The sequence below is a fragment of the Taudactylus pleione genome, unplaced genomic scaffold (assembly GCF_031769625.1).
Source record: "Taudactylus pleione unplaced genomic scaffold, aTauple2 ptg000253l, whole genome shotgun sequence".
Taxonomy (NCBI): Eukaryota; Metazoa; Chordata; class Amphibia; order Anura; family Myobatrachidae; genus Taudactylus; species Taudactylus pleione.
The window spans coordinates 3233712-3257882 of NW_028284655.1; the positions used below are offsets into that span (position 1 = coordinate 3233712).

General features: G+C 44.9%; 1 protein-coding gene across 1 annotated transcript; it reads right to left on the reverse strand.

Annotated features, from left to right (window-relative positions):
* Positions 1 to 249: 249 nt before the first annotated feature.
* MCOLN1 (mucolipin TRP cation channel 1) lies at positions 250 to 23014 on the reverse strand. The gene is made up of 14 exons (XM_088480343.1): positions 22760 to 23014; positions 18521 to 18717; positions 11783 to 11950; positions 10665 to 10815; positions 9346 to 9415; positions 9141 to 9237; positions 7538 to 7637; positions 5658 to 5764; positions 5307 to 5456; positions 4856 to 4957; positions 2568 to 2690; positions 2259 to 2465; positions 2039 to 2172; positions 250 to 762 (listed from the first exon to the last, which is right to left on the reverse strand). The coding sequence occupies exons 1-14, from the start codon at positions 22824 to 22826 to the stop codon at positions 708 to 710; spliced, it is 1728 nt and encodes a 575-aa protein (XP_088336469.1). The 5' UTR covers positions 22827 to 23014; the 3' UTR covers positions 250 to 707.
* Between the last annotated feature and the right edge of the window lie 1157 nt (positions 23015 to 24171).

A 24171-nucleotide genomic window follows, 5' to 3' on the forward strand; every position in this document is an offset into this window, starting at 1 on the left:
AGTATAAGGGAGATACCAGGACCTGTAAGATCTGAGGCTACAGTATAAGGGAGATACCAGGACCTGTAAGATCTGAGGCTACAGTATAAGGGAGATACCAGGACCTGTAAGATCTGAGGCTACAGTGTGATCCCGCACGCTGGGACCTGTGTTTCCACAGCAGCAGATAAGCAGTTACTTTCCTTCTTTTGCGTTACAAAACTCTGCCAGTTTTCATTTTAATACAAATAAAAATGCAAAAGCAAAACATTATGTACTGTGACACTATTTATTCTTATACAATATAAAAAATGTAAAATAAAAAAAATAAAAAAGTGTCACCTATATAACTAAAAATAAGAGATTGGCTGTATATAGAGTGTCCACTTGTGTGTTTGGCTTGGTCACATCTTTGAGCCTCCCCTGAAGCACTTACATTGCTGTCTAGCACCGTGTACAGTGCTTTGTCTCCAATCGAGTTTCTACATCTCACCAGACCCTCCCCCAACACAATTTTCTAAGCAATACTAATCAGTTTTCTTTATAAAAACGTGATAAAAACCTGTCTATACATTTAGCGTTACCCTGTCAGAATCTGGTCACTGATTAGAGATTTTCCATATAAGGCGGGGAGAAGTTACTTAAAATGTCTTCTTATAAACATAACGGAAAATCGTTTTAAGAAAGTCCTTAAAATGGAATTAAAATCCAGGAACCCTTGTCCTCCATCACGACGATGGCACAGGCTCATTAATGACTAGATGGTCCTCATTATCTTCAGCACTGAAAGAGAAAGCGGAAAGAGTCAGATAGGGGTGGTGGTGGGCAGTATTATGTGTAAGTGACAGCCCAAGAGGGATAGATACAGAGGCTAAGTGTATCACGAGCTAAGTACTGCTAAGTCTGGCCCGGACAATGAATGAGGCTATAGTCAGTACACAGTCTCCTTTTTTGCCACTTAAACTGGTTTTCATACACAAAATGTACAAATCAAAAAGGTCCGGAGTGTCAAACTCGTGGCCCTCCAGCTGATGTTGGACTACATATTCCAGCATACCCTACCACAGTTTTAGCATGCCCAAATAGCAAAACTGGCAGTGCATGCTGGGATGTGTAGTTCTGCTGCAGCTAGGCCCTCTGATGTACACGATCCATGCACTTCCTCTGCTAACCTTCCCTTACACCTACTTACGCTTACGATTTACGCTCCATGTCAGGAGCAGCACAGTGACTGGACTATGTATGATACAAATCACTGTGCACCTGCTCCTGTATTCAGTACATTATAGAAGGCAGAAGGGAATAAGACACTTAGGGCTGATACAGAGTTTAACACATTTGCACTCAAAATGCAGACATACAATGTGATCACTGAAATAACTATGAAGAAGTGTAAAAAAATAATTAAAAAATATCTGTATAATGACGCTACGTAGATGCCGGTCTTCACCAACTTTATGACTGCCATTTTAATGTAGTGAAAAAAAAAGGAAATGAGAACAAAATGGCATGCCGTCCCTACATGATGCCAGCATCATAGCATGGGCTAGTAACTTGCCAGGGAACAAAACAGTATGACACTCCCTCTCATAAGCAGCTACCAGCACTAGGCTACGCCATGAGGTCAACCAGCTCTGGCTTGTTCAGCATGGGGCGGAGTTTCCAGGAATCGGAGCAAGTCACTATTTGCCAAGTGTGGTGGAGGGGATGTTTATTCTAAGAAAAAAGTTTTATTTGCAGGGGGGGGGGTTTAGCACTGTCATTTTTTTTTTTTTTAAAGGCTCCCTTTTGCCTGCACCTGTACAATGTTTACACTTCAGAGGCAGCACCCCCCGCCTCACCTTATTGTAGTACATTTCTATCACAGCTCCACTTTCTCCTCTACAATAGGTGTATTTAGAGCCATCTACCTGAAAGATCACCATGGCTTCTCCCACATCTGATAAACAACATAGGATTTAAACACAACTTTCCAAAATATTCCCATATCCATTACAGTCTGAACTGTTCAACATGGTGAAAGGCGTTATTTTGTATCGGATGCTGAGGCAATACTCACGGTTTAGTACAGCAGCATAATATGGAGCAACTGGTTGTGCTGGTAGAACGGAATTTCCCGGAGCTGGGGCTGTCCTTACACTCTGCTATATACTGATACAGCGCAGAGACATTGTCTTCACCTGCATTCTGGAACTGCAAAACATAGGAGACCATGTCACATTACAGAGGAAGTCTGGACATCATCACCTCTCAGCTTGTCCTCATTCCAAGCCATTTACCTTGATAGTCTCGTAGGCTCCAGTGATCAGGGCAATGAAGAGACTGAGTACCATGTAGATAAAGAGGCTTATGAAAGTATATAAATAAAGTTGACTGAACATCCACACAAGGTAACTACTGTTCTGCATCTCCGAGAAGGTGACAAACATGTCATCACCATTAATAAGGGAGAAAAGGCACTCTGACACCATGGAGAGCGAGCGGAACTATGGAGAGAAGACAAGAACAGGGTTACTACAGAGGGAGAAAGGACAGAGGCAGAAATGGCTACTGGAGTCACAGATACGGGAGTAGGGAAGACTGATCACCTTGACATGATAGGGTCCCAGCACGATCCAGCCGCAGAAGCAATATCCCAGATAGATCACCGCGGCACAACAACAAAAGCGGATCACGTTAGGCAGAGCCACCCGGAGCGTGACAATCAGAATCTGCAGGGGCAGACAAAATAAAATGACACCATGAAATGCCAATGCTGACAGAACCATACACCGAACCCTTGTACCAATTTCCCAGAAAGTCAAACAAATTCCTGGTGCTTTTATAATAAAGTACAATGCATACAATTAGAACCTAATCCTCAGAGCATATAGAGACCACCAATATTACCAACCAGGAGCAAGGAAAAGATAAAGCAGAGTCTGCAGAATGGGTAATGAGACAGGCTTCATACTGAAATAGCTGCATATTGTAAGACATGAAAGGTTTGAACATCCCATGATTCTACCACCTTTCGCAGCAATACAGTTACTTTCTGTAGGAACTTATCACTCCCTTACATCAGATTTGGGGAATTTTGTCCTGCTGTCCTCACAACGCTGCTTCAATTCACCGATGTCTGAGGCCATTCATTTAAGCACAAGCACTTAATGGAGTTGGATTGTAACTTGGCCAGTCCATTTATTAGATTGCCGAGCCATGCAGATTAGTTCATGAGTTTAGGATCATTACCCAGTTGTTACATGATCAAATTTCAGCAAAATTCCAGATGTCAGACATAGGACATAGACATTTTCTTCCAGCATGCTCTGGTGTTAAATGGAGTTCATGGATGACTCAATGAGCACAAAGTGCCCAGGTCCAAAAACAGCAACACATCAGCCCTCTATTGCCATGCGTGATGGTCAGTAGAAGCTTCTTGTGCTGTTACGGTCTCTGGATTTCACCAAATATGGCTGTGCAATTCTATTTAAGGGACAGATTCAATTAGCTGCGGGTTAAGTCAAGCGGCCTATTGTCTATGGTAACATGCCCAGAACTAATCAATTCCAGCATTGTGATCCTGCATGCAGCTCCAAGGCACCAGTTAATGCTCATTATGAGAAAAGATGTGCAGCTCACCCTGCACCTAAATTAATCTGCTCCCTTGTCTTATCTGTCCAGAGGATGTTATTCCAGATGTCTTCAGCTTTTCTCTTCAGATCTTATTTTGCAAGTTACATCTGTACTAGTTTTCTAGGAGTCATATGGTCTCATCATTCGTTGAATTGTCATTGGGGCACGCAGGTGCACTTGACCCACACAACTCAATTTGCCAAATGATCACAATCGGACCTTTCACCTTCCACAGAATACCGGCTGGTGCTCACACACCAGACACAGGGAGAGCCACGTCCGGTCCTGCCCACCCTGACTGTATGACAGACAATGAATGGCCGCAGGGGAGTCAGCCTGACAAGCCTTTAAGGACATGCAACTCTCATCCCCTGGCTGCACCCTAATTCAAGCTCCTTGATAAGTCAGCCGGTCTGGGTTCTGTGAATACATTTCATAATAGCATTGGACTTTCATTCATAGCTTTGGTACACAGTAGCGATTATTCCCAGCTGTTACGAGTCCTGGGAGGCACGCTAAAGTATAGCTTGGTGGACACATTTTGGATTCATTATATAAAAGACAATGGCATGTAGACTGATTGTTTCCATTTCCGGTATGGAATACTAGCTCCATGTCATTTCAGTAGGCTTTACTCTTCCCTACTTTATGCAATTCATTGAAAATATATTAAGATTTATTTATTTTTATTTTTTTATAAATTTGTGATATTCACTTCAACTATAACAGTATTATTTTTCCTTACAGTGTTTCCTTATGGCCCCTCTCCCATAGTGGTTAGGAGAGTCACATGGCCTGGTCTTTGGATGAACTTGCTGGGAAGCCCGCTCCTGTGACTTCTGCCAATGGTCCTTTGTTCTCCATTTAGAAGCTATATTTCTCATGTGTTCAAATAGTTTAGAAATTGCCTCATAACGCTTTCAAGACTGATGAGCAGCGATTGTGGCTTCCTGGAATTCATTGCGGACTTTCACCCCTTGGTGTGGTGTAGATACAAACCTTAATGCCCCCTGAGCAAGCTACCTAGGCTTTTGTTGGTATAGGAGGTGGCATCACCGCCTACTGTTCAACTAAATGAAGTGCACTTGATTTTATCAGATTACTGCTGCAATTTACACTTATATAGTCTACAATTTTCCTTCTCTGTAACACAATCTTGTAAAGGGATACATACACAGAATATATAAAAATATTTAATTCACATTTTATTTCAAATAATGTATCCCTTTACACCCAAGCATGCATAGTTTCCCGTACTCACATTATATTTCTGGAAGAAGCTGAGATACCGGATTACGCCAACCCAAACCAGCAAGGTTGATGTGCCCAGGAGAATGCTGCAAACATCATAACTGGCAAACGTCTAAGAAACGGGTGATGGGGGAGAAAAAGTGATTAACTTATCCTTTTAACCATGATCAATTTGGGTGAAGAAAACATTTATTATTCAATCATTTTTATTGTAGTCCGTTACTTCTTGCTTCCTCTGCAGGACTATGTACAATGTCCAACAATTGCAGAAGTTATACGGTAGAAAGTGCTAATCTGTTACCGCTTTTATGTCAGCTCTCAAAATACAGCGTTTGGGAGGTTTTTTTGTTTAAGGTCAAACCTTGAAACATTTATTTTTTTCTTTGTATTTATTTGTATCAATTGTGCAAAAATAATGATACATTATTAATATAGCAGCGTGTGTGTAACATGTGAGCTACCTTGGACTCTATCCCAATCTTCATGACTGTCCCAGACAGGGTGAGAATATCACTAATGATCAGCAGCAGGTACCAGCCGTTCACAAACTCCAGCCGCTCAGACAGAGAAACCGTGAGGCCGCGACGGCTGTGAACAAACTTTGCGAATTCCTGGAAAGAGAAAACACAGAGAGCCCAGGTTTTCACACAGTCCAATATACTGAAAGCAAGCAATGATATACAACGTACTCAGCTGTCTGGCAAGATCTCAGACCTGTACACCTGTACACTGCAAACCCTGCACAGGTGACAGGACAAGCCCGGCTCAGATCTTACAGCACAGGATATCTCACCGTACAATCTGCTACTCACATTCTGCAGTCTCAGGCCCCGTATGATGGATCGCCCACACAGGATGAAGGAGAGGATGCAGGAGATTATCACAAACACGTCAAACACCAGCCGGGAGTGGTTATCACCTATGGGAAGACAATGTGTGAATGGCACAGGCTGCTGTCATTTATTTAGAACCACCAGATGTGGCAGAGAAGTATAATATATAGCTGGCAGCCCATGTATATGGGAAAAATCCAACACGCGTGTGCCTCTTTACATACATGTATGCTTGCATATTTGTCCGTAATTTAGGGACAGATTCATAGATTGAAGCAGATCACTCAGCCGCTCTGACTCTGTACGCAACGGCTGTGCGATAATATGCCAACGCCACAGGAGGAAGTCTGTAAATAGAAGACACCTGCCGGCTTCTCTGATCCTCTGCTGCGTCCGAAGATGCAGAACTGTATCATTTGCGTGAACATCGCTCATTCTCTCATCTGACTAACCTTCAGGTTACATAGGATGGCTGGGAAATTCATGCTGCTGAAGCCAGGGAAGCTGCATCCTCCACTGGCTACAGTATGCCCAGAAAACTGGGCCACGCCGCTCCGTGCCCCAACACCAGCAGCATGTCAATCATGCTGCGCCTTTTGGGGCACTGTGAGCGACATCGCAGCCCTGGATTTGCATAGGTTTACATACATTTCTGAATTAGGCCTTGCAATGCAAATACAGATTTTTTAAAGAGTTCAAATAGAGAAGAGCACAGAGGAGAAACAGCTACTCTGTACTACAGCTCCGACCATACAATTTTGGTATGAATCTCCTACACATGCCAATTGGTTTCTTTCTTATAGTGTGTAGGTTGTATTTATACTAAGTGCTCCCACAGAAGAGGTTCTCTCCCGTTACTTCTTAGAGTATATAGGTCAAAATTAACAATGACATAAGAGACTCCAGCATGACTTAGAGATAATAAGCAAAGACTGACGTATAAATAAGAGATATATTATATATATATATATATATATATATATATATATATATATATATATATATATATATATATATATATATATACACACACACACACACACACACACACACACACTGCCTGATTCAGACCTGCTTGTGAGAGCTATGCGCTCGCAAGCGGGTCGATGGTGGCCTAGTGCGCATGATGGAGCCGGCTCCGTCGTGCGCATGCGCGAGACCCGGATAGCGACGGGCAAACAGTCGCTCCGGGTCTCGTACCAAAGGGGGGCGTGCTGTCGATGTTGAGTGACAGAACACCCCCTTTGGTGGGCGGGCCGGGGGCGTGGCTGCCCAGACGGAGGCGTTCTCATGGGAACGCCTACCGTCTGGGGTCGGCCCCACTGACATCACAAGTGATGTCAGTGGGAGTGCTTTCGGCTGTTAGAGCCGAAAGCACTCTTGGGCTTGTGGCAACGAGACCCTACCACAAGGGTCTCGTTGCAAACCCGATGGTCTTGACCATCGCGACCATCATCATGTCTGCTCGCTATAGCTGTGGGTGGTCAACCACAGCTATGCGAGCGGCCAGGAGGCCGTTCTGAAAAACCAGAGGGCCGGCCCTGATTCAGAGCGAGCGCTCTGTCAGAGCGTCCGGCTCTGAATAAGGCCTCAGTCCATTAGACAAGGTACCATGTTTCACTAATAGTTCCTGAGTGTGTTGTACACAAATCATTTACTTTGATCATACAGTAAAAGTAATTGAAAGGTCATCTTCTATGGGTGTATCTGGAGAACGATCTGCTCTATAGGCTTTTCATTTGTGAAAGATCACATATACGTCATGCATAAGATCAATGTATGGGTGTCAGACTTTTACAAAAAAAACAAAAAACATTTTGTTGTAAGATGTGAGTTTGTAAAGTAAATGAAACGGTCACCTCGGCCATACACGCTCGGGTCCTTGCATTGTTTAATGGTTGCATCGTTCTCCAGTTGTATTTTTACCCTCCCACTGTGCGCTTGGTTGTCAAATATTATCTATAAGGGAGACAGCATTAATAATAATAATAATAATAATATATTGTCAGCTGTGACTAAAGGAGTAATACACCAAAATCAGCAGAAAGCGTTACATACATGCGTGTCCTCATACACTATTGCCGCAGCTGCGCCAAACAGCCCTTCCCGGCGCGCCAGCTCCTGCCTGACTCAGTGTCTTTTTTGACCAAAAATGTTGCAATCAGATGAGACAAACAGCTTCATGAGACTGCACGGATTAATCGGATACGAGACAATGACTGTTATACACAGAAGTCCATCTGTATATGAAGTGCTACTATGCAGAGGCCGCAGCTTTTTTCCACCAAAGGATCCGTTCTGCTGCGTATGCATACAGATAGAAGTGTCACATCTCAAATCAATCAGTGCTGTCTCATGAAGCCGTTTGTCACATTTGCTGGCAAAAAAAAGAAGACGACGACGCTCGGCGCAATCCAAATCGCACGGGACCTGGCAGCTCACTCTTGCCAGGAGTATGAGGACATATAAAATACTAGATTTCCCCCCCCGTGTGCACACACATTGTGGAGCATGGCAACTGAAAAATGGGGGCGTGTCAGCATGACATCACCATTTCTCGTCACTCGGGGAACTTTCCATTCCATATGCACCTTACTGCCCCCAGTAGTAGTGCCCCTCCTGCAATGACCACTGTAGTAGTGCCCCTTATGCAATGTCCCCAGTAGCAGTGCCCATGTAATAGTGTCCCAATAGTGGTGTCCCAATAGTGGTGTCCCCCCCCCCTTCCAGTGCCCCCGGTAGTGGTGCCCCCTTATACAATGCCCCTGGCCAGTGGTGCCCCTTACATAATACATATACACAGACACTTACCTGCATTCCTGCCATCCGCTGCTCCGTCCTCCTGCTCAGCACTATGGGAGAGACGTCATGACGTCTCCCCCATTACCCACTGCGGGAGCCAGACGGCAGAGCTCATAAGTGGTGCAGCAGCCAATGAGAGTCTGTCTGACTCTCATTGGCTCCTAAAGCAAACACACCGCCACTGGGTAATACTGCACTACACCAACTTTAACGGACCGCGGCGATCTCCCCGCCCGGCCGGTGCCCAGGGAACCTCCTGGTTACGTCACTGCCATTAGGTGGCCTCCATCCCTTCTCCCATCCCTGCAGTGGCGGTTCTAGGGGTGGGCAAGCAGGGCTATTGCATGGGGCACCGGCGCCCTCAAGTTGAAAAGTTGCGGTGACAGATCACCACCAAGTGAATAGACATGCATGACATCTATTCACCGTGAAGGGAGCGCTTGGGGGAAGCCCAGCACCTCCGTAAGTGCTCGGCACGCCCCCAAGTGTGATGAATTGGGGGTGTTCCGCAAGGACACGCCCCTCCCAGATCGGCCATGCCCCACCGGCACGTACAGAGAAATGCCATCTATTAAAAAAAAAAATTGTTGGGGGGTCTGGGGGGCGTGCAACTGGGAACTTTCACCCTGAGCTCCGGCCCTGTTCCTCTGGGTTACTCACAGTGATGGTAAAGGTGTAACAGTCAGGAATCTCATTGTTGATGATAGTCTGGATATTTATTGCTTTCAACTGAAATTGTACCGTGATGTTGATCAACCTGGAAGAAATAGAGATGGACAGTTTCATGTGATATGTGGGCAGCTTATGTTAAGCAGGACGATCACAGAGGAGTCAGACATTAATAATCTTCTGTAGTATCACTTACTTGTGAAACTTAATAGTAAAGTTCTTGTAGCTCTGACTGGTGTTACCGCTAGGGTCTAAGGATATACAAGCTGATGAAAGGAGAGAAGAAAGACATAGATATTGTCCTGTACGCGTCACCGGGCATCAATGATACATACAAACTACTATACATAGATAGGTGACAAATAAAATAAAACAGTGGTGTTCTAGGATATTTTTCTTTTATGGTATATAGTTTCGAACAGATTATTCCCTTCATAACAATGCAGATGTAACCAGAGTACTGGAGTACTTCGTGACACTTATTATATGGATAATAATCATTTTCAATATTAGTGGATCCAATTAGCTTGCCCCTGCCAGTCTGGGCGATTAAGTGCGGCTATATGCCTCTCTTATGGTAGCTCCAGACTCGCTGATTGTTGTTCACAACTGCCAGGGGGTGAGATTGGGCTGTGAGAGGAGGTGCCGTTGCTAGAGTTTCCACATCGTTACAACAGCAATTCTCCCCACTCACACCTCATTGAATTAATTAACCCCAAGTATGAGAAAAATAAAAGTACAACATTCCTCCACCCCAGATGTAATCAGCAGACGCTGTATATCTCCAGCAATCAGCAGCAGCTTTGAGAACCTGATGGGTACTGGCTCTATTTCTTTTGACAATAACCCACAAAAAAAAAAAAGAAAGAAACATCTTTTATTTATAAGCTCACTATTGCTATGCTTTTCCCAGGACCTTGTACACATGTAGAGACAAAGGGCCTGATTCAGAGCTGAACGCTCTGACCAGAGCGCTCGCTCTGAATCAGGGCCCTCCTCCATGAAAATGGAGCGGCCTCCTGGCCGCTCGTATAGCTGTGGGTGACCACCCACAGCATATGCGAGCGGCCAAAAAGATGGTCGCGATGGTCTTGACCATCGGACTTGCGACGGAGACCCTGCGGTAGGGTCTCCCTGCCACAAGCCCTGGAGTGATTTTGGCTCTATCAGAGCCAAAATCACTCCCACTGACATCACTAGTGATGTCAGTGGGGCCGGCTTCAGATGGTAGGCGTTCCGATGGGAACGCCTCCATCTGGCAGGCACGCCCACCAAAGGGGGCATGCTGTCAATCAAAATCGACAGCACGCCCCCTTTGGTGCGAGACCCGGAGCGATGGAAAGCCCGTCGCTGCCCAGGTCTCGCGCATGCGCACGACGGAGCTCCCTCCGTCGTGCGCATGCGCAGTGGGGAACATCGACCCGCTTGCTAGCGTACTGCTGCTCGCGAGCGGGTCTGGATGACCCCCAAAGGCCACAAACACACAAGGATCCACCATTAGCCATGCACACTTACCTGTGACCACTTTGGGATCAATATTAAAGGTATCATTAGCAGGATCGATGTGGCCCTTCCGGTAGTACTGCTGGCACACAGCGAGCGCCCTCTGGGTACTGGAGTGGACATAGGCATAGCGAGCAGTGGTTTGGTTAGGTAGTGCGATATACTGTGTAACGGAGATGGGGACAAGAGACAGATTTAGGATGAATTCATGAAACAGTACAGACTGGCTGCAAGACTTGTCCAATACCAGTTGTTTTATTATATTCCAGAAGATTGCACTTTTGAATAGCCAAGCTGTTGCCAAGATAACAGAAGGCACCGGGCGCATTGTATCCATGCATTCTGCAGCCGCTTGGTGGTTAGGATATATTAATGCTTACTGAAGGGATGCACAAGAATGAAGAGCCTGTTTTTTTAAATTCTGTCCTATGCCCCTGAAAGCTCGCCTTACAACATGTAATATCTCCCACTAGCTTACATCTTTATCCTGAAAGTCTGTGCATAACACAGCTACAACGCACAACTCATTTACACACAGCGCGTGGCAGGAGATCATTATTATCACTTGTCGCAGGTGGTTCCTCATCTTGTGGTCTGATAGTAACATGTTTTGCAGCATGAAGGATTACCCTACAGAGTATTGCCCAGGGCACACCCATTCTTACAGTCACCATCACTGCCTGGCTACCAGTTTCTATGCAGCACCCTACTGCATGATCACTTAAATAGGTTTATATGTACTAAGCCTTGGAGAGAAAAAAAAAGTGGGCATATATAAAGTACCAACCAATCAGCTCCTAACTGTTACTATACTGGCTGTGTTTGAAAAAATGACAGTTAGGAGCCGGTTGGTTGGTACTTTATCTCCATCCATTTAGGTCTCTACAAGACTTAGTACATAGACAGCATAGAGACCAACATCCTTATCAGAGTAACCCACACACCTCTATACGCCTGTCAAAACTGAAATGGATTAAGGCCAGATACCAGGATTTTATTTAAAAAAAAAAAAAAAAAAAAAAAACACACCTATATTTTCATTGTACAAGTTATATACAGATTTGCATAGACAAGGACACCATAAAAATATACATCTCATACATAACAGTGAATGAAGACTGTGCCCTCACCTGCTCCACGGCATAGTAGAGGTGCTCATAAACATCGCCCTGGGTGTAGACAGCATACGATTTGTCTGCATCATCTGTGTAATCCTTCAGGAAGAGGTGTTTAAATACCACCGTGTTCTCCTCCCTGAACTGCACAACCATCTGATTACTGAGACCAAACAGGATCAGCTGCAACAGATATTACAAGTCACAAGGGTCTGGATTAATGTTTGTCGATAAGTTGTCTGAGTGCACAGCAGTTTCAGTACATGACCATAGGGGACGTCGCAAAAATAACAGCTGATAGCTGCCTTTATATCTAGAGCACTGGTCGGGGAACAGGGGTAAATTACCCCAAATGGGGTGAACATGAAATTCCTGGGGATAATGGACGGGCATGCACATTAATCATTGCATGCCCGGCTGTCCGTCCATTACCCCCAGGAATGGAGGTCACTGGCGCCGGGTGCGGCGCCAGTGTCCTTCAGCCCGGTGCCGCAGGGAGGCTCTAAGCCAGACGCCCGCTGAGATATTACCAGCGGGCGCCCGGCGCCTTCCATGCAGCGCTGCGTTAGCCGAAGTTCTCTTTTGAACTCCAGCTTCCGGCTCTCCCCATGCGCACTATGGGAGAGACGTCATGACGTCTCTCCCATAGTTCCGAGGAGCAGCCAGGCGGACAGGATGGCGGCGAATGCAGGAGCAGGGACTAAGGTAAGTGTTTTTTATTTTTCTTTGTACAAGCGGCACTACTAAAGGGGCATTATATGGGGGCACTGCTACAGGGGCATAACTATGGGGGCACTACTATATGATTTTCTTCCCTTCAAATCAAAGGGGTAACGTCGGCGTATCTAAATATATTTTGGGGTAAAAGGTAAAAAAGTTCCCTGATCTCGAGGTGTCGGATTCACATAAACAGGAGGGTACAGAACATTCCCTTAAATTTCCCTTCACAATTATCAATTAAATAAGTTAGACAGCTCAGTAGAGACCGGAAAAACATCTTCCTAAGCTGTCTGCAAAACAAAAAGCAGACCACACTGGGGAGAATATCTGGCTGCAATGGAGTATTTCAGGGTAAATTTAAATAATGGCAATAGTTGGCTATTATCTTTTCAACTCTATTTATATAGTGCACACATATTCCACACCAAGAATATTCTGCCTATTAACATCATTTGGGAGCCAATTAACCTACCAGTATATTTTTGGAGTGCGAGAGAAAACCGGAGCACCCAGAGGAAACCCACGCAAGCACAGGGAGAATATACAAACTCCACACAGTTTGGCCTGTGCTGGGAATCTAACCCAAGACCTCAGTGCTGTGAGGCAGTAATGCTAACCATTACACCATCCATGCTGCCAAATAAATCAACACCAGTGATGTGCAGTCAGGTGAGGCAGGTTAGCAGAGCCTTCCGGTCATGCTTAGGTATACTCCAAAGTTTGGACTATAAAAATAATTAAAAAAAAAATTGAAAGTATTATAAAATATATCTTCTTTGTATTATTCTAATCCTTTTTATAGGAAAAACTCTGGACTAAAAAGTAGGACAGGGGAGGCACTACCTCCCCTGTCTACCTATTCCACACATCTCTGATCAAAACACACTAAATTTCCAGCACTATATACTGCTTCATCTTTGTATAATGCCCACATGAACCCTTCAGTTCCTATATGTAAATCTTGCTCTGAAACTAGCCAGTTCCTCCCCAGCCATTTACCACAATTCACTGATCAACACAAATGGTGTAAAGAAACTGCAACAATTTTTATTTGCATTAAGAAGCTGCTTTAAAGGATTTCCGGTCCAAACTGAGCATCAGCAAAACATTACATGCAGAAGATAATGGGACTGATTCTGAGATAGGAGCAGGGGTATATCTATAATGGGTGCAGGGTGTTCGGTGCACACGGGCCCCTAGGTCCAGGGGGGCACAATCCACACACCCTGTACCCATGCTCTTAAATACTTGCCTCTCCGGAGTCCCACGTCAGTAGCACTGCAGAAAATAAATGGCATCCATTTTAATAGCGATCTGCGCATGGCAGTAGAAAATTGCAGGGAAAATGGTCCGGCACCATCTTACTGGAGACCTGAGCATGTGCAGTAAAGACGGGCACGGCACCAGAATCTGCTCCCTTGTGTTACCAGCCAAGAGACCGCACACGGGCTTCCTCCTTAATATGCCCATGGATTGGAGCAAAACAAAAAAGGTGCAAGTCATTTTGCACCTGGGTAAAGCCATGTGGCACTGCAGGTGGGGCAGATTTTAAATGTGCAGAGAGATTTCCATGCGAGAGGCGTGCCCATGCTAAACGGCAGTGCAACAATAAAGATGTCCTACATTAGTGGGCTACATGCAAATGCATCCACTATTTAACCTGCATGCAAAAGTAATATGTATTTGCCCCTCTTGCAGCATGGTTTGTTCCAGTTACAAAGTTACTTGCTTTCTTTGCTTTGCTCCCAACTCAGAATCAACCCCAATGTCTGGTACAGGTACCATAGATGGTCTGCTAAGCCTGAGCCTTGCATGCATAGCAGCCGGTTACCAACCTTGTATAATGTACCCTTAGAATTTATGACCCCTTACGTACATTCCCCTTGGAAGCCTGCACAATTATATCCTTGTTCTGGCAACAGTATGTCAGGACGGTGCACGCCCACGATGAGGTCCTACAGGAAGGACAAAAAGTTGATCTGCCTTCCTGAGATTCCTTGTCCTAGAGTTGTAAACAGATATTTCGCTGACAAGATCAAGAGGATGTAATCATTTTACCTTATCGTAAATTTAGGGCAGACAGAGAGCCAAATGTAGGATTTCCTGATGATTAACATATACAGTGGACAGAAACTATACCATTTTGTTTGTATGACCATTGAAAGGTCCCTTACAAATTAGGGCACATAACTCTTGATGGGCAGATGTTTAGAGACACCCTACAGGTTCAAAAAGACTCTAGCGTTATTGCCCAGGATCACATTAATATCCAAAAGGTGCCATAAAATGCTTGGGCACAAAAAAGTTTGGCAGATGCCAGTTTGGTTTTTAGAAAAACCATTTAGCCAAGACGCCTGCACTTTGGGGTTAGGGAAACCAAAGCCCTTGTCTAATTAATCCTGCAGAAAATTAGAATTCTGTGAATGGTAGCAGAAGCAACTAAGGTTTGCACTCCACATAATAAATCTCATCCAAACCTTATATTCTGGCGGCCACTTCACAATCCTTTAACCTGGGATCCAACCAGAGATTTCCTTGGTGACCTTTCAAATTCTGATGAAGTAATCTAGAGAAGTCAAACTGCAATCCCACTGAGCAAGCAGTTCAATAGGAAGGTCTTCCATATGTCCCTTGCCCAAGAAAATATACAGATAGTGGATGAGAACAAAGCTTCCCTAGTTAGAGACTAAAGCTGGTATGCTAGATGTTGGATCTTGAGAAGTCTATTGTGTGACAAAAACTGTATCTTGCCTATCCATACTCCAAAGGGATAGCACCAAATTACTTGCTGCTAAATTAATGATCCAACCATTTTCCTATAGAAAAGTAATCACCTGAGCTGTCCTGCTACAACCATACCACAATTGCCTGTTTCCAGAGAGCAACCATGAGAACTTCCAGCACCTTCTGGAAGGCCCTAGGAAAATAAGGCTGTGGGAGACCAGTGAAATAGAATCAATGATATTAAGCTGCGATAGGAATGGGGAGTTCAGATCTACGGTGGTAAGGAAGACTCATTTCTCTACAGCAGGGACAGCCGAACTATGGCAAGCAGGGCAAACATGACCTGTCCCCTGCTGTAATCCAGCCCCTCGACTTCCTGACAGCTCCACAAAACTGTGTCTAGAAGCGGTATGAGACGCTGTGCAATACAGCCTGGAGACTTCACCAATGATGTTGCCTGGCCGGCCCTCACTGCAGCTCTGCCTCCAGTGCACCCTGCCCCACTGAATCGGTGGAGATGTAGGCGTGACTGGAGTCCTACGGGCATAACTGGAGGACACTGAAGTAATTAACATGAGAGGGGGCGCTGATATAAGGGCAAAAGGGGGAGTAGGGCTGGCATATAAGGACAACACGGAGCTCTGAAACTGAGGCTTATAGGAGGGACATGACTGAGGAGGATCTAAAAGCCTGGCATATAAAAGGGCATTTATGAGGGTGCTCTGTGTGGCATATTGCCAGTTTGGGTCACTACTGAGTGGTATATTGTCAACTGGGGACATTGTTATGAGGCATAATATCAATTGAGGGTACTACTGTGTGCCATATTAGGAATTGGGGACACTGCTGTGTAGCATTTTATGCTCCTTATCGCAGTGAGAAAAATGTAAACATAAAATCATTCAAAATGTGGTTATTTCAATATATTTTTATTTCTTATATGAATTACTCAGCAAAGAACTCTTACCTAATTGCTGGGAGGCCACTGGCAAGAAAATATTTTGTGGCCCTGCGTCCAAAGTAAGTTTCTTAATACAACAGCACAAGAAAAAAAAATGTATGGACGCCCTGCTTTACAGCATGGAGAATGGGCTGTGCGGATTCCATGCAGAAAAGGTTTTACAGATATGAATTGATAAAGCCGCCAAGGATTGAGTACTGTTGGGATGCCTTCCCTACCAGGAATAGCTTCTCTGCTGGATGAAGTGATTTTTCCTCTTCTTTGGGCACAAAGTCTGAAAACCATTCTAGAATCCCCCCAGGAGAACACTCTGGACAGCACAATGCTATTCCTTCTGTGTACTGAGCGGAACTAAAGTTGTGCACCATTTGTGGCTGTCATGATCTGAAGTGGCAAGCCGACACGTCTCCCCAAATGTGATTATCCTGCCGCCGGCCCAACTTCAGTGATGTTGAGCATCAAAGAATAATTAAGTGGCCCTTGGCCCCGGCTTACATTACGTACTTCTGAAAGGACAAAAAGTCTGCTTAGCTGTGCTAACATCAAACTGCTGCCTTGGGGCAAGTGATGGGACTTACTTCTGGTGACTCAGAGTCACTGAACACTTTTGCACCAAACAGAAAATTTCCTTCAAATGGAAACCTGGATAAATCGGTTCTTCGGTTGTGGCCACCAACAGACACACTGCTATACTTCTAGATGAGAAGCCAATTGTATCCAGTGATGATTCAAAGCAACTATCCCTTTAGGTAAATGTGGTCTATTGATAGTCTCTTGCACATCCTTAGGCCAGTAATCCATCCATACTAAAATAGCCCTGAAAATGGCAACTATGGCCACACTAGACTAGAGTACCGTTCCCAAGTTATGTACAGTCAAAGCAGCTCACCATTTTCCTATCCATTTCATCTGCTCTCCAGTTGAAAGATCAAACAGAAACCACTGCTACAGGGGGACAAAATCCAACAGTCTCGCATGAGTGCCTATTACCACCCACCTCATGCTTTGTGCACTGCCTGAACAAACCCTATTAAAAGTATTAGCTTGTATAAGTTCACTGCTGGATTACTGCACCATTTGCCAACAGGTCTCTCATAACTGTTATACACCATGGTCCCAAAGGGCTGGCGATTCAAATCCCGGCAGCTGCAGCCCGACAGAGGAGGAAATCCCAATCGTCTAGAGAGGTAAGTATAACTAATCTAATTTCCCCCCCCCTAGTGCCTAAACCTAACCCCCCCTTCCCTGCCGCCTAAACTTAAGTCCCCGGGGGGGTGCCTAACCCTAACCTCCCCCCGGGGGCACCTATCCCTAACCCCCCTCTTCCCCTAGCCTGACCCTAACCTCCCGGGGGGTGCCTACTTAAGTCCCCCCCGGGAGCCCTAAACCTTACCCTCCCCCCTCCCGCGGCTGTCCGTGTCAGGCATCCCCTCGATCGGGATGCCGGGCGCCGGTCTCCCGGTGTAAGTAAAATGACAGGTGTCAGGATTTCAACGCCTGTCATTTAACCCATGCCGGGATTAAGCAGTCGGGAAGCCGGCGGTCAGCATTGCATCCACCGGCTTCCCGGTCCCAAACTTTCAACCTATTCCATACTTCCAACCCCAACAACCCCTGTTGATGCTCCTCTGCCACTCCACTATGTACTCCTAAGAGGTCCACTCTACCTAGATAGATAGATAGATAGATAGATAGATAGATAGATAGATAGATAGATAGATAGATAGATAGAGCACCTCGACTCCCAGAGAAGTGCCGGCTGCTACGCCACTAAGGTCCTTCTGCATAGTGCCTTAGTGCTCCACTACCATGTAACTATTTGGCTGATTGCTTCCCATGTCTCTCCATACTGCTCATCACCTGGTCCACACCCCAGATTTGACTGTACCACTTGATCGCAATATCTGTTGTTAGAATATCATGCATGATGCTGTATTACTGCATTCCATGCAATTTACTCTGCCAATTGCAGCCATCCATTTATTATTCTGCTCAGCTATACCCAGCTACCTGTTACGTCGACTATGTACGTCATATGTCAGGAATCAGTGGCGCCATATAAACAAACTATGAAGATGATACTACGCCCCTGTACACAACACAAAGCTACTCTAGGTAAGCAACATTATACAATGCAGATAGGACAGTGGAGCCATGTCATTCAGGGCACATAACATAGACCAACTGATGTAGGAGGGCATGTATAAGCCAATAAGTATAAAAGGTATCACCTAAAAGCAGACAACTTTCAACATACCTGTAATTAGTATTAGGATTGGCACTATAAGAGTAACGATCTGATAATGGAAGAGTGGGAATACTGTATACTGAATGGGGAAGGAGAGTACCTGTATTGTGACCATCATGATCTTGATAAGCTGTAGGGCTAGTTTATAGGGCTTCCTCCCCTTGGCTCTGAACTTATCACAAGGGCTCATGAAGAAATACTTCAGCCGGCGGCGGAGTCGCTCCTCCTCCGGGTTTGACCCCTCACATATCCGAGACCCATAACATGGAGATGGAGATAGGAGGCGCTGACGCTCAGCTACAAGAGAAGCAGAGAAATTTGCAATGAAAGAGACCAATGAGAAAGGTTTAAATGAAGGATGCAAAATAAAACAGGAGAAAAAAAAAACTTTGCAAAGCTATATGTAACTGCCCCCATGTAACTGCCCCCATTTGTTACCATCCAACATATACTGTAAATATAAAGAGATGCGCAATATTGCATTTCACCAAAGACACGCAAGCAACTTCCTGCTCACTAGAAATGATGACTTATGAAACATATTGGTGGAAATTCAATTTGGCAGGATGTGCCGCCGGGCATCACCACAATGCTTGGCTACACTCATGTCCGTCATATACGGTACCTGCAACATCACAGGTTTTCCTGCACAGCTCTACGGGGTAATAGGAAACACTTGTAATGTTGCTAGTCATAATGTCCTGTTCGCATCCAACGAGAGATATATGGGATGTGCAGGCTCGGATAGGTTTGAGTTTGCACGCAGAGTTCGGATTTTTCCCAAAAAACAGGACTCAGAAAGAGGCAAATCATCATCTTGCATGGACAAACATCATTCCTGGACATTTGTCCAGGAATGATTATGTTTTGCCTCTTTCTGAGTCCCGTTTCTTGGAGGGAAAAATCCGAACTGGGCGTGCAAACTCGAACCTATCCGAGCAGACCTTAATGTAATTACACATACAGTAATAGAGTGACCCAAAAATAGCAGAAGTGGTCACTGCGTATTTGCTCTGGTTACAGAATATAGTTACTCCCTACTGCACAGAAGTTGAAATGTGGTACCAGTGGCTAGGGTGAGGATGCCAGCAGGTCTATTAGTGAGGAGGAGGATGAAAGTGTGCTCTCCTACTTTTCTGGCTCTAGCAGTAACAGTGAGGAAGAGGCATTTTAGGGAGGTAGCAGAGTTCTATCAGAGATGTGAGACTACTGTTATAGAGATCGCATCTGCATGTAAGGGGTATGCTGGGACGTCTGATGGCATATGGGGAGGTCTGAGGGATTGTAAGAACCATGTGGTGAGATCCGAGACCATGTACAGAGTATGTGGGGAGGTCTGAGGGAATGCAAGAGCCATGTGGGGAGATCTGAGAGCATGTACAGGGCATTTTGGGAGGTCTGAGGGAATGCAAGAGCCATATGGGGAGATCCGAGAGCATGTACAGAGTATGTGGGGAGGTCTGACGGAATGCAAGAAGTGGTGAGATCAGAGAGCTTGTACAGGGCATGTGGGGAGGTCTGAGTGAATGCAAGAGCCATGTGGTGAGATACCATTTTGGTATGTTGAGAAGTCTGAGGGGAATGCAAGGGTCAGGTGGACCCTTACAACTGTAATATACCTTAATTTCAGAGAGATTCCTCTGGAACTCCCGGAGAATAGGTCACTCACAGACCCACTCCTCTTTCTTCTGAAGTGCATGGGGAGGCACCATGATGCAGAAAAACAGATGATGCAAATTGTGTCATTGCAACCACCCACACAAATAGCTTCATTACACAATGGGAGGGGTCTCTAACGATGCAATTCTTGCCACCACCCCAGCCACGCTACCCAGATGGACCAAAAAATAGGCAAGTATGCTGTATAAGCAAAACCAGAATTTTATTGATGTGACCACCACTACATGTAACCTACAATAACAGCAATGTCTTCTTGACCTTTGCCATCGGTAAGATAGATGGGTTGGATCTGCCCATCATTGCTGAGCTGGCATTTGAGTGTTCAGTGAATCTTCAGTGTCAGCTATGTCAGAATGGGGAAGCTCCAGACTAAAAACAGGTGCCAAACTGATGAGGATTAAGAACTCACTGATCAAATATTTTCATTGTATATATAGAACAGGTTAAGCCTGAAGGCCCTGTTTACGCAGCATAGAGCAGTTGTAGCTGTGGGAAAAACCATCCAGGTGACAGCTGTAATGGGGAGACCGAGGGCACATCAAAGCACAGCATAAAATGGGGCACACACAAGTGCAAACGACCATTAATCCTGAAGCAGAAGACACAGAAGTACTGTTCCCATGTGTCCCAGTTTTTGCAGGATCCCTTCATGCCAGCTAATGTTTAGGTCAAAATGTCAGCTTTCCTATAGAGCCTTGTGCTTTGACATTGCAGATTTTTGTAACACTATTTACAATTTTGATATAACAATGCAAAAAAAACAGTGCATTAGTAAAAATAAGGGTGTGCTGCATGAATAAGCCATGATACCACTTATCAGAGTGTAGCAGTCTTCACTTTTAACAGCACTTTCATTGGGTGAGAGTATTATGTACAGAACGTTGTCACACAAGAGAAAGCTGAGGTAACAGTGATGACAGAACGCTTGCAGGAATGTGTATACAGCAGGGCCACATAATTACATGTTCAACATAGGTCTGTTCCTAAACCAAGCACAATGTAACAGACATGTTCATAGAACACACTTCCCTGCTACATAGTTCTCTTTGCTATGATTATAGCAGATAATTTATGCATGAAAACTAATTATTGGTATTACTGAGGAATCCTTGTTTTTTTTTCCCCTCACTTATATTTAGAGGTTTATTTGTATTTTCCATAAAACCTATGCTCATTACCCAAACAGATGTTCTATATTTGTGCAGGCTTCCAAGCAAACTAAAACATTGGACCAACCCATAAACATTTAATTACAAGACATAATAGAAACATTTCATGTCATGGAATGATATAATAAATACCAGCACACAGACCATTCTAAATGGGTATGGTCATGCTGTAATCCCTATACCTTAAGCAAGAGGGAAACAGGAGTTAAGTGGTCCATACATCTAACAATAGATTGCCAGATACCCTGAACGTATTGGAAACTTCGACAGACAGCCATCGATGTTCGCCAACCCATCGGAGAATCTGTGAAATTCTACATGTTAAAAGTCAATGATTTGCAAATCATGATCATATTTTGATAGCAATCGGCAAATCAGTGAAAATCAACATGTTGGATTTCACCGATCCTCCGACCCCAGCATCTGGGGATCACTGAACTGCGATACTCAGTCGCTGATGCATGGGGACCATTACTCCAAGTCTCTACCTCAAAGGCATGCATTTATAAAGTGGACAGGAATTATAATGAGTGAGTTGGGCAGAAATTATACATATAATTTGCAGTGAAGAGCATGCTACCACTAGTGTTGAAATTCAAAGGCCAAAAGTAAGAACTATGACAATAATAAAATACTAGTCATTTTATTGGTTAGTACATGAAGCCATAGTAACTGAACATTAGCCTTCAGAGTTCCATTTCTGCTTCAAAACTAACCTTACTCTATATTTAACATCCACCACAACCTCAGCCTATTAAACATGGACGGAGACACTTATCAAACAGGCATTGCCTATATTCATTCACTTACAGATCATCAGACTAATGGTAAAATAGCACCGGTTTTATGGAGATAAAATACATTATGTCGGCGGTTGGAATGTCTGCATACAGTACATCGACATCGCTACAATTTCAACATCTAAACATAACATCAAAATATTGCACTGTCAACATCTTAACATTTCACAGGTCAACATTGTAAAATGTCAACATAGGGACTGGTGGGTGTTGACTTGGTGAATGCTTTTCTTTTTATAGTAGGAAGGAAAAGAGAAGCCAGTGTATCAGCGGCTATCCTGCCCTCTGTATACAGGGAACTTTCCTGCTGGAGCAGCCCACAGTCATGTCTATGCAGACTATGTATATGCGATATATGGTGGATGTAATGTAAAGCACACCCTATCGTTTTAGAATGTTGAATCTATTGTTATTTACTCAGCAGCTTGGGATATTCATTTATAATACAAAATGAGCCTTGATCATTACACTTGCACCCCTCTGGCTGCGATGAAAGTGATGGGCTCGGCATCCTGCTATGCACTGGCAGACAGAGGAGAACGAGGGTGACCTGCAAGCAGAGCGTCATACATTATTATTCCCAGCCCATGGCAGGGTCAGTGTGCATGCTGTTGGACTAACACACTCTAATGGTACATGACAGAGCGAGGGAGGGAGCATGCATCAGACACAGATGACCAGCAATAATACCTGCTGCTGCTGCTGGTGGCCTGGGGCTCTCACTAAGACTGCGGCTCCTGTACAGGGAGCCCATCATGCTCAGTGTGGTCGGTCACTGCCGGGAGTGTGAGTGCGCGCTGCCGCTCTCTCTCTCATCTGCTGCTGCTGGAGGGGGGGGATGCGCTGTGTCCCGGTCCCTCTCTGTCCCATGAGTACAGCAGCCAGCAGCTCCGCCGTCTCTCACTGTGTCAGCTGACCGGCTTCTGGCTAGTCATATGACCGGCATGAAAGCACCGCCCACAAAAAAAAAAGTCACATTGAGGTACCGCCCACTTTTTAACTACTTCGAGGCAAGTAGAAGTGCATGACGTCATACTAATAGTGTTGTAGGCCCCGCCCCTTTATCTTATTACAGCGGCAGGTAATTACATTCCCTCATTATAGTACCTCTGTGTAATATATTCCTGGCGGGCTCATTGTCGGAGAAGCTGAGCAATATTGTTATTATTCATAAAGTGAATAATTTCAAATGGCAATTAATAAATCAACTTCCTTGGTTACTAAGATATTTTGTAGTTTACAGAATGGTTGCGGCTAGATCCCCTTCAGTTAAAGGACTCTGTCGTCATCATTTACTATCCACATGGACTTTACTATCCATGTGGACATCTATTGGGAGTAGTAAGCTGTGGCGAGTGAACTGGAGAGGAGCGACTCACCATGCCCAAAGCGCAGCAAGTAAGGGTGGAGAGTCTGACTTTCCGGCGCCCCACCAATAACTGTGCCAACCAATAACTGACTCGATACTCGTAACTTTTTGGCACAAATTTGCAATACATGAAACAAAGATAATACTCATTGACCAATCCAGCTCCCACGTAACAGTTATTTGCCATGCTTTCTTTTTATTTATTTATTTTTTTAACTTTTTTAACAGACCTATACTTACCCCAAAACCCCTACTTCTCTCTCTGGGATGGGTGGGTGGGTGTCCTGGATGTAGGAGAAAGGAAAGAAAGTTCTCCTCTTGCTGCCCCCTTTTAACCCCGGGTGCCTCCCCCTTCCTGAAACCCAGCCCTGTTGCCTCTCAAATGGCCAGTGAGGCTAGTAAGGTTAGAAAGGGAAGGGGGGGGACAGGCTTACCTGCCTGCCCCCCCCCCCCGCACCAATTTAGTTGGCTCGTGGTGTGGGCCGCCTGGCGGCCTCCCCCTTGTTTGGCTGCGGCCGTCATTTCTGGTGCTTTCGCTCCTGTAAGGGTGGAGAGGCCGACTTTCCGGCGCCCCACCATATTGTGCCAACCAATAACTGACTCGATACTCGTAAATTTTTGACAACATAAATTGGTCACAGCTTTATTTTCAAAGAACACAATTACAACAAATCGCAGGGCAAGGAACAAGAAGTGGTGTGCAAGGCTCTCAAAGTTCCACGTGTTACCACCT